General features: G+C 47.0%; 1 protein-coding gene and 1 long non-coding RNA gene across 4 annotated transcripts in view; one reads left to right on the plus strand and one right to left on the minus strand.

Annotated features, from left to right (window-relative positions):
- Positions 1-88: 88 nt before the first annotated feature.
- Positions 89-14,335, minus strand: part of LOC122364199 (fibril-forming collagen alpha chain-like) — a 42,149-nt gene continuing 27,902 nt past the window's right edge. For 2 of the 3 annotated variants that reach the window (XM_043334350.1, XM_043334351.1), the window contains 2 exons: positions 9,165-9,380; positions 89-1,081 (listed from right to left, as the gene is read on the minus strand). In XM_043334350.1, the coding sequence (XP_043190285.1) occupies positions 935-1,081; positions 9,165-9,380 (363 nt within the window). In that variant the 3' untranslated portion in view covers positions 89-934. The remainder of the gene's footprint in view (positions 1,082-9,164; positions 9,381-14,335) is intronic. The other variant, XR_006253508.1, reaches the window with a different exon arrangement.
- Positions 6,006-8,332, plus strand: LOC122364200. Its single transcript, XR_006253509.1, has 2 exons — positions 6,006-6,059; positions 7,840-8,332. It is a non-coding gene; the product is annotated as an uncharacterized LOC122364200 (long non-coding RNA).

A 14,335-nucleotide genomic window follows, 5' to 3' on the forward strand; every position in this document is an offset into this window, starting at 1 on the left:
ATGCTGCTAAGCACTCTAACTTTTTTCTAATTTATGAGTTTTCCCTTATCACCCATGATATCGGAAGCACAACTCAACAAAACATAAAGCAAACATCGCATGTATATTCCTTAATTACTTAATTACGATCGTCAGGTGGGCTGCAGAACACATCACAGGGGACTTAAAGTACGCGTACACCACATATAAGCAAATCACGCAAGCTCAAGCACAAAGAATAATATTATTGCACAAGTACTGCTCCTTAACCTAGGACTATCTACGTCACAGACATATAAAAATACTTAGAGCCTAGATGTCTCGGCCGACTGTCTCTCGTTCTCTCGAGGCCATCACATGGAGGCGGTGGGGGCCGGATCGGTCAGCCGCCGGACGGCGCCCACTGCACCGGTCACACTCCCCGGGCCGGCGCGCTGCGGCTGGAGCCCTGCAGCTCCACTCCCGGCCAGCGCGCCGCGGCTGGAGTTAGCCACTCCACTCTACTCCAGACCAACTCCACTCCACTCCACTCCGGGCCGGACAGTGGGCGCCGCCCGGCGGTCCGGCGGCCCGACCGACACACCGCGCTCCCCCTCCCTGTCCTCCTGTCCTCCGGCACGTCATCACATCACAAATCGTCACTGGTCACCTCCCTGCCCAGGTCGGTCTCTCCTCCGCGCCGCACTGCGGCTCTCTGTTCTAACAGAGTCCTCTGATCTCAGACTCCTGCTCCTCCGCTGTGGTCTTTTCTCCTGACTTCTAAATATCCTGCTTCTCCTTTTTATCTTTTGTTTATTTTTATAATTTCTATTAGTTCCTCCTTCTCCTCCTCGACCTCCTCTCCCGCTGCTGCTGCTGCTGCTGCTGCTAACGCTATCTCCTGGGACGGAGGAGGCCGGACACGTAACTTCCTCTCTCGTCCGTGTGGCAGTGTTGGTTCCCATCTCGCCGGCCTCTAATAGAAGCAGGCCGGGCCCAGCTCTATCTTGAACTTCTGGTCGGGCCGGCCGATCGAGCGCAGGCCGATGTCGGTCAGAGGCAGGCGCTGAGTGCGCTTAGTCTCCACCTGGATGGCCGTCTGGCCCCAGTACGACGGCGAGGACTGCAACACAGAGAGATCGAGAGTTAGAACATTGAGCCTTAGGTATGCTAACTAGGGCTTCTGGGTTCACCGACTGCACTGAGTGCTGACTGCTGAGGTCACTTTGCGCCCGACTATCGAGCCGTAAGACCGACGTTAGCGTACCGCGGGAGGGCTAGTGACATCTCAGAGAGGAGCAACATGTTGTGAGAAACGAGAGCTAAGACGACAGACGGGAGCTTGCAAGCCTGTCGCCGTTAAAACCTGATGCGACAGCTGGTGTGGCAGTTCCTACGGCCACCCAGCCCGCGGTGACCCTTGCCACCTGGCCACCAGCCGAGGCCCGTCCGCCTCGGTTGGCGTGAGTTACACGCACGGGGACCTCGCGGGGTAGGCGGTTACAAAAACACACTGTCACACCAGCGGGTGTCATTCCTGACGCTCACAATAAGATTGCGCGGATTGTAGTGACGCGTAATTCTACATTCACAGACAGACAGAGCGCAAACAATGAGCACTGTGTTTGGGTGGCACAAATCGCTGTCATTCTGTCAAGGGACGGAGACAGAAGCAGATGAAAGTTATACGGAAAGAAAGACTGTGGCTAAGCAAGGACTTGCTATTGCTAATTCACGGCTATTACATGTAGGTACCTATGTAGACAGGCGCGGAAGGACATGACTCAATGCTGCCCAGTGCCCCTCTCAAAAACTCAGCTGGAGAGCCTTCACCCCCATGGTTTCCTAGCCTACCAGAGTGACAGACGTTTTGTGTGTTGATGTATCTTCACTCAGGGAATGCTGATTTCATCAGCTCTGGGGAACTATTGAGACACGGGGTCGGGTGCCGTATCGGGCTACGCTGCGTCGCCAAAGGCGACCTGACGAACCAACTCAGCAGGGCACACTGTCGCAATAGCCGAGGTGAATTCAAACCGCATCGGGCTTGGGTTATAGAGTAATTAAAGGAAGATTCATCCATCCAGTCCCTGTCAGTTCCTAGTCTCTTCATTCCCATTCCCTCCTGTCGCCATGGAGCCTTCAGTGTCCTGTTTCTCCTCCGTCTTGTTTTCTCTCGACTTTTCCCAACCCGCGTTCCATCCAGGACAGTGCCATTCCAGCCTCGTTCTTTGTGAAGTGCGGTATCTTCCCGTCCGGTAAATGTAGTGTTTTATATATGTACTGTTCTCGTCTCTCCGCCGTCTCGCTATAGCTTGTCCAATTCTGTCACTCACGTCCCGCTCCTGGTCCCTCTTCATCGCATCGCCTTCCGTCTCATCGCGTCCTCTTTTCGCTTCTGTCGTCCCATCCCGTCTTGTCTCATTTCGTCCCATCTCACCTCCCATCCCACCTCGTATTCTCCCATCCGCCCCTCCCCGTCCGCGGTCGGCAGCTCGGTGCCACAAGTGTGACGGGGCGCCGCCGGCGAGAGATGAGCCAACGAGCCGCCCCCTCACCCTCACCCCCGGACCAAGGTCATACGCTCCTCGGCGGCGGACGCCGGACGGGGAGGGCGGCCGTTTGGAGGCCGGCAACGTGCTGTTTAGGCCGAGGCGGAGGAGGAGTCAGAGCTGTGTTGTGGCTGACAGAGGTGCTGTTACGAAGCATCCAGCGGCGTCGGCTAGATGGCCCGGGCGTAATCTTGGGTGATCACCGAAGGATATAAATGATTCAAGTCGGTTGTCGTGTGTGCTAACGTCGCATAGCCAGATGATCGATATGGCCAAGAACTTAACAAGTCGATTGCTACGGCTGCTCAGCATCCCGTCGTATGAAGCGAATTATACCTTTTCACGTAGGCGGCCACGAGCCAGGTAATATCTGAGCCATGTTACTGCTATCTATCGACAAGCATTGTGCTAGTCGACAAACCAAGGTTCGTCGCTGTTAGGACGGGAGTGCCTCACGGGAAATGCCATCCAGCCACTAAATGATCACCTGGCTAAGAATAGGTATGCTCTAAAAAACTGTAAATCTGGACTGTCAATCTGGACAGGGAAGTATGAACGATGACGCGGATAAATTGCTGCTGGAGATAACTAGTGAAGATGCGGGAGCTATCAATCTGCGATAACCGGTGGTGGCAATTGGACAGTCAACGGTCACCTATGGTCGGCAGCCCGTCTGCGATGACCGATCGTTGGTATAGGCCAACCCAAGATGACCGATGTTATTATTGGACAGCCCGTATTAACTTATGGTCAACGGCCCATCTGTAGTGACCGATGCATCGGTCAGTCATCAGTCAGCTGACCATCGCGATGGCCGGCGGCCCGCCTGCGGTGAAGGCTGGTCAACCGTCTAGCCTGCGGTGACCGGTGGTCGCTAGGTCAGCCCGCCCGTGACCTTTGGCCGCCGACAGTGTCTTCATCTGCGCCGGCCGTGGCGTAACGTGGGAGAGACGCGCGGCCGGCGGCAACGATGGACGTGGTGCAACGCGCGCCAGTGCGGCGTTAGTGGCGCGGTTACGGGTCCGGCACCGCCCACAGGGGTGGCTGTGACTCCGACCCGTGGTTATATGCTGTTACTCTGCTGACTGCCTAATACCATGGGTCATCGACAAATACAGAGGGCTGCAGAGAACAGACATGACAGTTTGCGAAGTGATGTGTGTCATCGGTACGGCGCCTAAAGTCATTTACATTCCACGACTGCTGTTATGTAAATTGTGTCTCCTTATTTATCTTGGCTGCTGTTTTCATGTTTGCCAAAACGACTTCTCACCTTGGCTGGCCTTGAATTTTCTCAAAGCTGTGTAATTACTTACTGAGAACCGTTTAGATAACACGATGTGAAATCGAATCTATCGGCGAACCTCCCACACAAAATTGAAAAAGTGACTTATGTGCCGGTGTAGCAGATTCACATGGAAAACGAAAACTAGCAGAGGTGGTAGCAAATGAATGCAAGTTAGGGTCTTACCGGCTTTGAAAGCATACCACTCATGACAGGAGTGTTGGCATTGCACTAGACTGCAAACAGTGTCGAAAACCGAATTACAACACCAGCCGCAGTCATCTCCACAAACTTTTAGCAGCTGTAAAGCGACAGCACGCTGTCTCATCAGTATTCTATTGTGAAGAGAAGCGGCTAACCACACACTCTTTGGCACGCTACAAAGCAATGCAACATGATGTAACGGGCACCCGCTGTGCGGGTTCGTTCTCATCCCTCGCCTCTTATGGACGTTAATCCCTGGCCCCGTGACCAAGCTGCCTCGGCTGTAGACTAGACAGAGTGACAGCCCAGCCCTGGCTCCCGAGATGCGCACGTGTTATGCGTAGAATATCGGTCTGCGTGCAAACGAGAAGACAGTGAAAGGACCCGGGACGGAAACGATGCGTGACTTCGCATAATAGTTGTCGAGGAGAGAAGACGCGTGGAATTGCCCCCTGTCGAGACAGACGGCGCGTGACATCGGCCCCTGTCGAGACGGGGACGACACACTACTAGCCATGCGACCTTGACTGTGTGACAGCGGACGGGGTAAAGCATGACGACGTGCATGCAGAATCATATCCAACACTGGAACGTCCACTATTCTGAACCATAGCACCGTAGTGAACATTGATCCGCTTCCGGTGTGCAGTAGTATAGCCTCCACGGTTTCTGTTTCAGCAGAATTATGCAGCGTTTCAGCAGTGGAAGTCTGCAGCGAAGTTCTGCAGTGGTTCCAGACCGACAGGTGGATGATAGCTCGGCACTTCCCGGGCCGCGTCCGGAGATCTCAGTGACCCTGGGGTGCCACGGTACACGGTGTTGACGGAGCCGAGAGTGTCCGACAGATGACTATGACCTATAGCCTGACGAAATTAGCCATGGTGCTGACGGTGTCTGTTCGACCTTCTCCGTCCCCCTACACTGGGACACGGATTGGCTTTTGCGGTGCAGTGAAACAGGACTGAGGACATACACTGTAAAAAATGTTAGCACAGTTTGAGTTTTGTGACTCACTTTAATGATGCGTTCAAACAAGCTACCTTGCTAATGAATCCGTATTTATCGAGTAATTTAAACCTTATTGCGAAGCAAAACACCGTTGGTCCAAATCAGGATGAACTAGCTCGGAATCCCCATGTACAATGACACCTTTCGAGTAATCGCCATGTATTCATACCCGCATTTGGCGGACAATGTGTTCCGAAACACGAATACGATTTTGTGGAAGCATCTTTGCGCACGGTTATACCGTGTTGAATGACACGTTGGCGTGTTTACCCCTCTGCGTCGAGTTTAAAAACCCGAATGGGGTTATTTGGGCCGCGATCTTGAGGGACATTAACACCAATTAACACTGTGGGTTGTTAACTTACTCGGTTCAGTTTCGCGCCAAATGCAGCGCCGCGTGGGCCTCAGTCGCCATCTTTGTGCGATCCAGGGAGCTCGTGTCTGTGCTGCGTGTGACGTTGGTAAGTACAAGTGATACTTGCTCCAAATCTTTCTTAGCAATAACATCAGTGATATTAAATGCCTTTTAGGCGTGGTTACATAAATATTATCCGTGTAGTGACTAGTGTGGCGTTATGGATGGAAAGGAGGAGCCCTCGGGCCGGCCCTGATTCTCATTCTGCCACTCCACCACTGGTCATGGTGGCTATGTGTGCGTTTGTAAACATGCTACTTACATGAATAATTTTGACTCTACCTTTTCAACTTTTGCCATGTATCTACCAGCTAGTGATGATGAGTCTGCCTGGTTTCTCTCTTGCCCTCTCTCTCTCTCTCTCTCTCTCTCTCTCTCTCTCTCTCTCTCTCTCTCTCTCTCTCTATCTCTCTCTCTCTCTTCCATGGTATCTCCCTCTGCTTTTCTATTTGTCTATGGATAAGAAGTAGGTAGACATCTGTTTGGCTGCGAACTGACAATTTATTTATTTCAGAATACGGCTCAAGATGAGCAGAATGAAGGTAAATCTCCAAGTCCCACAGTCAGAGCTCAAGACTGTGAGGCACGGGACTTCATTCCTTGATGAATGCGGCTCAACTGCTAACAGGATAAGAAGGTATTGTCCTATTTCTGCCGATTTATTATTTCACATATCACAAATCACAATTAGTGTCTGCATGGGACTCTGTTGTATTTTAGTAGACTAGGGTTTTGCCTTCTATAATATGAAGCCGATATTGAAAATTAAAATCACATGTTTAACATATTTATTATCGTCAAAAGCATAACCGATTACCCAAATCCGACGAGAGCCCGGGCGCCCCGGCGCCCCGCTCTACCCCTGCCAAGGCCCTATACCCCTGCGCTCTCCCTCTCTCTCTCGTCCCGCTCCCCAAGGCCCTATATAGACCCGCTCCCGTGGCCAGCTGTCCAAACGGCCGCGATTTTTAACTCGCCGATTCTAGTACTCCTCCGGACATCAATTTCACTCAACTCCTGAAAAATGCGTCCTAGGTCACCTCGGGTCATGAGTTATGGGGGTCAAACTGAGGTCATGTTCGGACATTTTCCGTCTAAAAAAAATAGAAAAGTCGTTCACGGGAATAAATCACAAAATAGATTTTCAATCAAAAGACTCAAAAATCGCACATTAGGTACAAAATGCATGGCAAATTGGAAACTGCTACCACAAAATTTCCGAAAAAGAAATATCAATATTTTGATATTTCTACACTCAAAACTCCTCCAGTTTTTTTTTTTTATTTAGGGAAGTTAAAAACGGAGCATATGTCGGAGAGATCCTTATTCCTTATTGCCTTTACAGGGTGTCGCAAAAAAGTGTCACGGTTTTGAACATATCTCCCGTCTGTAAAACTGCCAGTGAAATAGTTATTTGAAAAATGAAAGACTAAAAAATAAAAAGCGACTGTTCTTGTGACGTCCGATTTTTTCAGCACTTGTTAGGTACTGAAAGTAGTCTAGAGTATTATCTACGATACTTGCCCCTCTCTTCCTGACTAAATAGGTATCAACGTTTTGTCGTCTCTTTTAAATGATAAGTCACTTTAATAAAATGTTTGTCATTATAAACTGCTACAATTTGACCTTGCTTGCCGTCCTGTGATGTCATAGGTCAAAGAAAAATGACGTCGGGGAGACGCGTCGAATAACCTATAAGTTGACCCGAAAAGGTCAACTTAAAAATTTGACCTCAGGTCAAGGTCACGGAAAAGGTCATGTTGCAAGTCATTCGATTCGTATTGTTAAGCTGAACACATTCCTGGTGTTTTCAGAAACTGTTTGAGACGGTTCGTGATCTGAGATGACCTCAGCGGCATTAAAGGGGGTCACAGGTGCAATTTTCCGGTTCATTGTGCCATGTTCATCTGTGTCCCGATGTTTGAGGGTATTTACGGCCAAAAGAAGCGGATTTCAATTTTCTTCCATTGACTAAAAGTCAATGGAGGGGTCACAAAATCGACCTGACCTTAGGTCACAGATATCAAAATTCCGAGAAATGCAAATTGTTCATACTGACAAGCTCATGCAATAGCATGAGTTTCAAACTTCTGGGATGTACGAATATACTTTAGAAATGACTGAATCACAAAGTTTAAAGAGGCATGATCACTTAACTTGGACTGTGACCTGACCTTATGTGACCCGGGATCGAAAATATTACTCACGATGTGAAATTGATGTATTATAAGCTATACCAAGTTTCGCAGCGCTGATCGCCGATTTTATTTTACACTCGCAAAAAAACTGGCAGGTGTGGCCAACGCTCCCCCCCCCGACCCCCCACCCGTGCGAAGGTTAGAGTGTGTATCATTATGCCGTACGGCGTACATTCATGCACTTCGTCATTTACTGACATTATTTTTTTCTTATTTCAGACACGAACCAGGAGAAGTTGGACGCTTTTTAGAATTTCCTCTCGTACCGCTATAGTGTCATGGGTGGAGGGGAGCGAGGCTGCCATCTCCGAAGACAACACGCCTCTGAGTGTGCGCCTCCTAGTTTGTGCGGCAATGTTCCCCATGTTCAATGAGAAAATTCAATGCCCCAGCGCTCAGAACTCCCAGCTAGTATTGACGCAATAGCTCTCCCAAATGTCGACCGGAAAGTCGTTAAAAAAATCGTTGCGACGATCGGCTCGACAAGCTGAAGACCGCGCCAGTGAATGCATGTGAAACGGCACCTCTACTCTCCCATCGCCAGGCCCAAAGACGTGTTGTTCATAGGTGTCTTTCACAATGCTAGTGTTGCTGATCGCGGAGGACCACTGTCCACTGCTCGTCCGCCGTGGTGTTACTTCTGATGAGGCTCAGAGCGCATGTGTATTGTTTACTGTGAACAATCTGTTGAAATATAATGAGTAGATCTGTACTCTGAGACTTAATGAACTTGGCTAACGAGGATGTGTGTTAAAGCAAAACGAACTGTGTTACACGCCTCAATAATTATGTGGAATGAGTTTTATAAATGTATACTTCATGTCGATTTATTGCGGTTAAACACGTTACCTCTGTTTAAACGCGGTTGGGCCTGTTACAGCCCCGTTTGCATCAAAGAAGGTACGCCTTTCATCGCAATAAGTCCACATGAATTATATATTTATATATTCATTCAACGTGATCATTGAATCGTGTAATGCAGCTCATTTTGCGTTAATATACATTCTAAAAGGAGGTACTGGACGGGAAGTATATGAACACGAACCGAGCTACGAAACACGTTACACGTTTATGGCGAGTTTACTAACATCTAATTTCCGGATATGTTAACACAAATAAGTTTACGTAGCCGATAATTATCCGAGCCCAGAAACACCAGTGGTGTTATTGAACACTTAACATCTTTAATGCGAGCTATTTTACACGTTATTCGATACGCTAGAAACATGTTGACGAGTTATCGAACTCGGTAACACGTCTTTATCGAGTTACGGAACACCACTTTTTGGAAAGTCAAAACTCATACCGAGTTATGTAGCACGGATTTACCGTGTATGAGAAAACACGGTGGCGTGTTATGAGATACGGCTGTACCGAGTCGTTTTTGGCCATATAACACAAAACGTGTTATCATTTTTTACAGTGTAGGCTGAGGGTTAGGACTCAATCATCGCACCCTAAGAAAGAAGTACCACCCACTGTCGCAGCTCTAACACATTCTGAGGGATGAGAACCGTGGCATAAAGCGCTGAACAGACACCCACCTGACAGCCGTCGTCGATGACGTTGTATCGGTTACGGCCTCGCGCGTAGATCTCCTGGTCGTTCCAGCTCATGAGACGCAGACTGCCGCGGTACGTCTGCCTCTGGGCGTTGTACACGGCCACGTGGTTCAGGCAGTGATAGGTGATGTTCTGCTCGGCGTGTGTCGACAACAGCTGCAGGAAACCGATCTGGTTCCGGTCCGCCTTATACGAGAACTGCGAACACAGGGGAGAGGCTATCGTTAAACCTCAAAAGTTAATGCTAAGTCGTGCGCTTAGTCCAGAGAATGATCACAAGCTGAACAATGGCGCTGGGCTGTAAGTAGGTACAGTGTTCCCGTCAGCTGATATGCTTAATTGTGCCTCAAGGAAGTCATTACAGAAAACAAGAAACTCAGCAGCAATGTCAGCGTGATAACTGTGTGTTTCCGTTCTTTATAATTCAGCGCATTTAGTGTAACAATCAACTGTCAGCAAGAGGCCCAGTAACTCGAGACCCAGTTACAGGGAATGTAGGACAAACGATACAAGGTTTATAGCAATAGTACGGGATGCAAGGACGTTGCATCAGCAACTCTGATAAAGACCGGAAAATGAAAGCAAGGATGAGATAACCGGGTCGTCTTTCGGTAACGTGTTTTGCTAATGTTCCATGCACGTAAGATATGTGTCATTCATATGTGACTCACCATGGAAGCTTCTAAGCTTACAAGTGAGTACATTTGTCTGCTTTTCACAAAAACGGACATCATAACAGGCTTATGAGTCGTAAAACGGCTAAACTTGGCAACAACCAAGAACGTAAAGATAACGTCTCTATTATCATGACCTCTGGTTCACGGGCTTATTGTGTAACACAAGTGTGATAAAAGGAACCTAGCAACCCTTCATCTACATATTACGATTTAACAACAGCCAAATAGTGCACCGTAAACGCCTCTTTAGAGGCTGTAAAGCTGAGCTGGATGGAAACATTGAGAAAACACAAACACGACGTTGGTAAGGAAGACGCAAATCTCGCTACCCGTCACCCAGCTTCTATCTAGTTTGTGAACCAGCAATTGGTTATTAGCAGTGGTACAGGGACCCGCAGTTGCTACTGTACACATATATTACCAATTTAGAATTGCGCTATTATTTGCTAAGTGCTGGCCATTGGAGAAAGGAAATGTAGCGCAAAGTATGGAGGAATAACACATGTTTGCTCCTAGCACGTATGTTTTGTATAATTCCTCTTACCGCAACAGATATTCTTCCAAAACTACAATTGTGCTATTTTTCCGCGCCGGTTGCCTCCCCAGAGCCCGTCCTTGGTATCGCCTATAGCTTCCGTTCCCGCTACGTGAATGAAAGTCACGTGACTACTACAGGTTTGCGCTCAGTACTAACACACCTAGCCCGAGGGCCGGTCCGTAGCGGGGAGGGGTAGAACGCCTGAGCTCCAGCGCAGTGGAGGTGGTGGTGGCCCGTATCATAAAGAGGCAACCGTAAGCAGAACTACAATTGCCGCAGTATAAGATTATGGTCAAGTTTTCTTTAAATGTATTGATTGACAAGAAAGTGCAATGTTTATCCGATATAATAAAACGGTGTCCAAGGCCTTGGAAGAACTATAAAACATATTCAGCAACGTATAAATTTCTGATACAGGCCATGACCTTTCACCTTGCCTCCGGGGAGGACCGCTCAGGAAGCCACATACCGAACGAATCGAGGCCTCGCAGCGCGGCGGCAGAGGAGGTGGATAAACCATCGCCAGATCTTTCGATTACTTATGTTTCCAGAAGAAGGAGGGGGTGTGGGGGGGGGGGGGTGGAGGGGGGCTATTTTCAACCCACTCACCAATCCTTTCCTTATTAACTTATAGCTTACCGAAAAATGCAACACAATGGTGGCCGTCACGAGATGTAGCGAAGAGTGCCTCAGCCACACCGGTTTTGAGTAAACTTTAAGCATTCGAATTCAGGCCAGTGATCCTGAAGCATTATTTTATTTTTGTCGTGCATAAGCTGGGATGACGTGGTCCAAGTTAATTGCCAAGAAACGGTTTTAGTTTCAGAACATTTATGAGGCTAGTCGCGCCAAATAGTATACGTTTGTTGTAAAATGTCAAATAGAATGTTGACGTGCTATCCAGATGATGGAATTTATTTGACACAAGAAGTCAAAAAGTGGCATCGTTAGTCATCCTGCATACCTATAAATCGATTCGTCACCTTGGTTCGAGCTCAATAGTTCTTTTCGCGGATGATCGGTTTCGTTTTCTTTTATTTGGGGGGGACAGTTTATGAGCCAGTAACCACCCTCCCCAGCCCCCCAAACAACAATTGTTGACAAATACTGTGATGGCCTAAAAAATGCCCTCAATTGTGTAACGTAGGGATGAATGAGGTAAGTTGAGCCGCTTTTGTTTTTCGTAAGCTACAGGCTAACTTACTGATCATTTTTCTGCGTTTACGGGTTGGACGGACAGAGTGGTCATTGCGCATGTAATGGTGGCCAGAAATGTTTCATACCGCTTATTTTTGTACTGAAAGGCTACGTCAAAAATCATCTTGCACGTTGCTCATCTTACCCCATGGGCGGGGTAAGTTGAGACACGTCGTGGGGAAAGTTGAGCATGGATGGAAAAAGCGAACCTCTTCTTTTCCCGGGCGCGGCGAAGAGTGGGCTCTTTTATTTACTCCATGGCATACATACTTATGGCAAAGTTTTTTTTCCTCCATCAAAAAGTAACTGTTTTAAGCCTTCCAATAACTCGTCAAGTTTTCTATCACGGAAGAAATCATTTTATCCTTCAGATAATCTGCAAATCACTTACAACTTGTGTAATCAACAAAGAAAAACAATTTCCTACCATTTTTATTCAGCAGAAACAAGCGCAGCTCAGTTTGGTTTTCGACAGCGGAGACAACAATGGCTTATCCGGCTCATCTTCCCCCAGGTGAAAATGGCTCATCTTGCCCCACCCGTGGCCATTTTCGATTAATGACACCCGCTAAGGAAAATAACCTTGCACCGCAGATAACAATCTCATTTTAAAGCCAAACATGTCTTAGTTATCAGGGGCGATACCACATGTTACCGGGTGCTGAGCGTGAGAACGTTGCCGTCTCACGTGAAAGACTGCAGCATCGTAAGCGAACGGCACATGGAAGCTCAAGTCAATCAGCGCCATAGGACCGGTAGGAGCTGAGAAACATGGGGTGGCTAAACTTGCGCCTTGGCTCATCTATACCTCACTCTCCCCTATTTGGGGCTCGCAACCTTGATTCGTTAAAGTTATTTGTCTGTTCATTATAAAAGCTGTCAAATTTGCCGTATCATTAAACTTTTATTGAGTTTGTATTTCACACTTATCTAAAATGAACAATTTTGTCACTGGCTTCTTTTATGAATGGAATTGGATGGTCGCATGAATGAACGAATGAATAGCTCCATTTGAGCATCAGCTGAAATCAATCCCAAAATTTAATCTACCAGTCTGCAACGAAAAAGTTTAAAAACCAGTGCAAGTTAGGTGCAGTTTCTAATCTATGCCGTTTTTTATTAAGTGTCTCATAGTTCCTTAATCTTGAGCCGCTTCTCTCACGATTCATTTTATGTGGTGCTTACATTGTTCAAGAAGTTATATTATTCGAGCTCGTTGGTCTTAAAAACTGCTATCGAAGTAAATTAAAGTGTTTCGGGCTTCGGCACTTAAAAAGCAATCGATATTTAAACCTCACCTATTTAGGCATTTCTTTTCAGCGTCTTACATGTAGCGGAGGGGCGTAGAAACCCTCAGCCATTCGGCCCTTGATAAAAAGAGCCAGAGCTTCGCTGAAAAATAAAAAAGAGCGTGTTGCTCGTGACGAGAGAAATCCGATGATTTGAGGGTCCTGGTCATCGCTGACGAGAAAAAGCCAATTATTTTTATGTCCTGGTCAATGCTGAGATCCTAGGTCACTGGTTGACCTCCCAGATCAGGTTAATAACCCAAAAGCACGGAAAATTGGGTCCTGCTAGAATTTCTACAAGTGAAGTTTGCTGGGACTTGGCTTGCTTCTGACTCCGAATTTGCACTTGCTTTGATCAAAGATGATGTATCAAAGCATTTGGGGTAGGACGGGTCACGCCAGATCACCCATTAGGCGTTCTGCCGGCTATATAGAATGTTAACCAGCACTTACAGCCTTGCATCATATTGCATAGGCACTATAACTGATACCTAAGTATGCCTAGTTTTCAAATGCTAAAATGGGTGCTAAATTTCAAACCAACACTTCCTAAAAACCACAGTAAAAAGGTGTAAATTTAAGGAAGTTAACCGAGATCATTTCAAGTAAATGACCTTAACCTGAGTTTCACGTGACCTTGGCACCCACAACAATTAATGAGACAAACATTAGATAATATATTTCACATGTTGTCACGTTGCTAATCACGAAACGACTATGGAAACACACAGAAGATGTGCGCTGACTTTCAATTGCTATTCTGGCCTGACATGATCTTGAGAAAAATAATCACAGGTTAAAAGTTATTTGGTTCAGGGATTTAAAATTCTCAGACAAGATGCAAAAATGATAAGGGCTATTTAATTTTCCGGGAAGTTGTAAAATTGATTAACTCCAGGGCACCAAAGAATCGTCGCAATCCTTCGCTTTGCCGCGATTTATTGGTGTAAAACAGCGGGCGCGGTCTACTTACCTCTACTTATATGTGTGGTGAGGGCTAATATTCATTTTATCTGTGTTGATGAATGTGCAACAATTTCTATATGAACTGAGACCAGTCCATATGAGTATGTTTTTCTCACGGACAATGACAATATAAAAAACAATGCGAATAAAACCAAACGTTTCGGACAACAACGTGCCTTCGTCAGTGGAGAAAAATGAGTGTATAGGTTTAACATCGATGAGAACTAAATGCGGCACCGTCTCGGTCTGGCCAGCCGGGTTGCCAATAAAATACACAAATGTTTATAAGCTTCCATGATGTGCTTAAAAAACTGTTGAAAATATATCTTTAAAAAAAAATAAAGATAACTACTTCATCGATGTTATCGAAAGAAAACATGTATGCCTAATTACTTATTTCTTGCCACTGACGGAGGCACTTTTTTGTGCGAAACGTCTGGTTTTATTCGTATTGTTATTGTATTGTCATTCCCTGTGACAAAATAG

Source organism: Amphibalanus amphitrite, unplaced genomic scaffold (genome assembly GCF_019059575.1).
Source record: "Amphibalanus amphitrite isolate SeventyFive unplaced genomic scaffold, NRLGWU_Aamphi_draft 000661F_arrow, whole genome shotgun sequence".
Classification (NCBI taxonomy): Eukaryota; Metazoa; Arthropoda; class Thecostraca; order Balanomorpha; family Balanidae; genus Amphibalanus; species Amphibalanus amphitrite.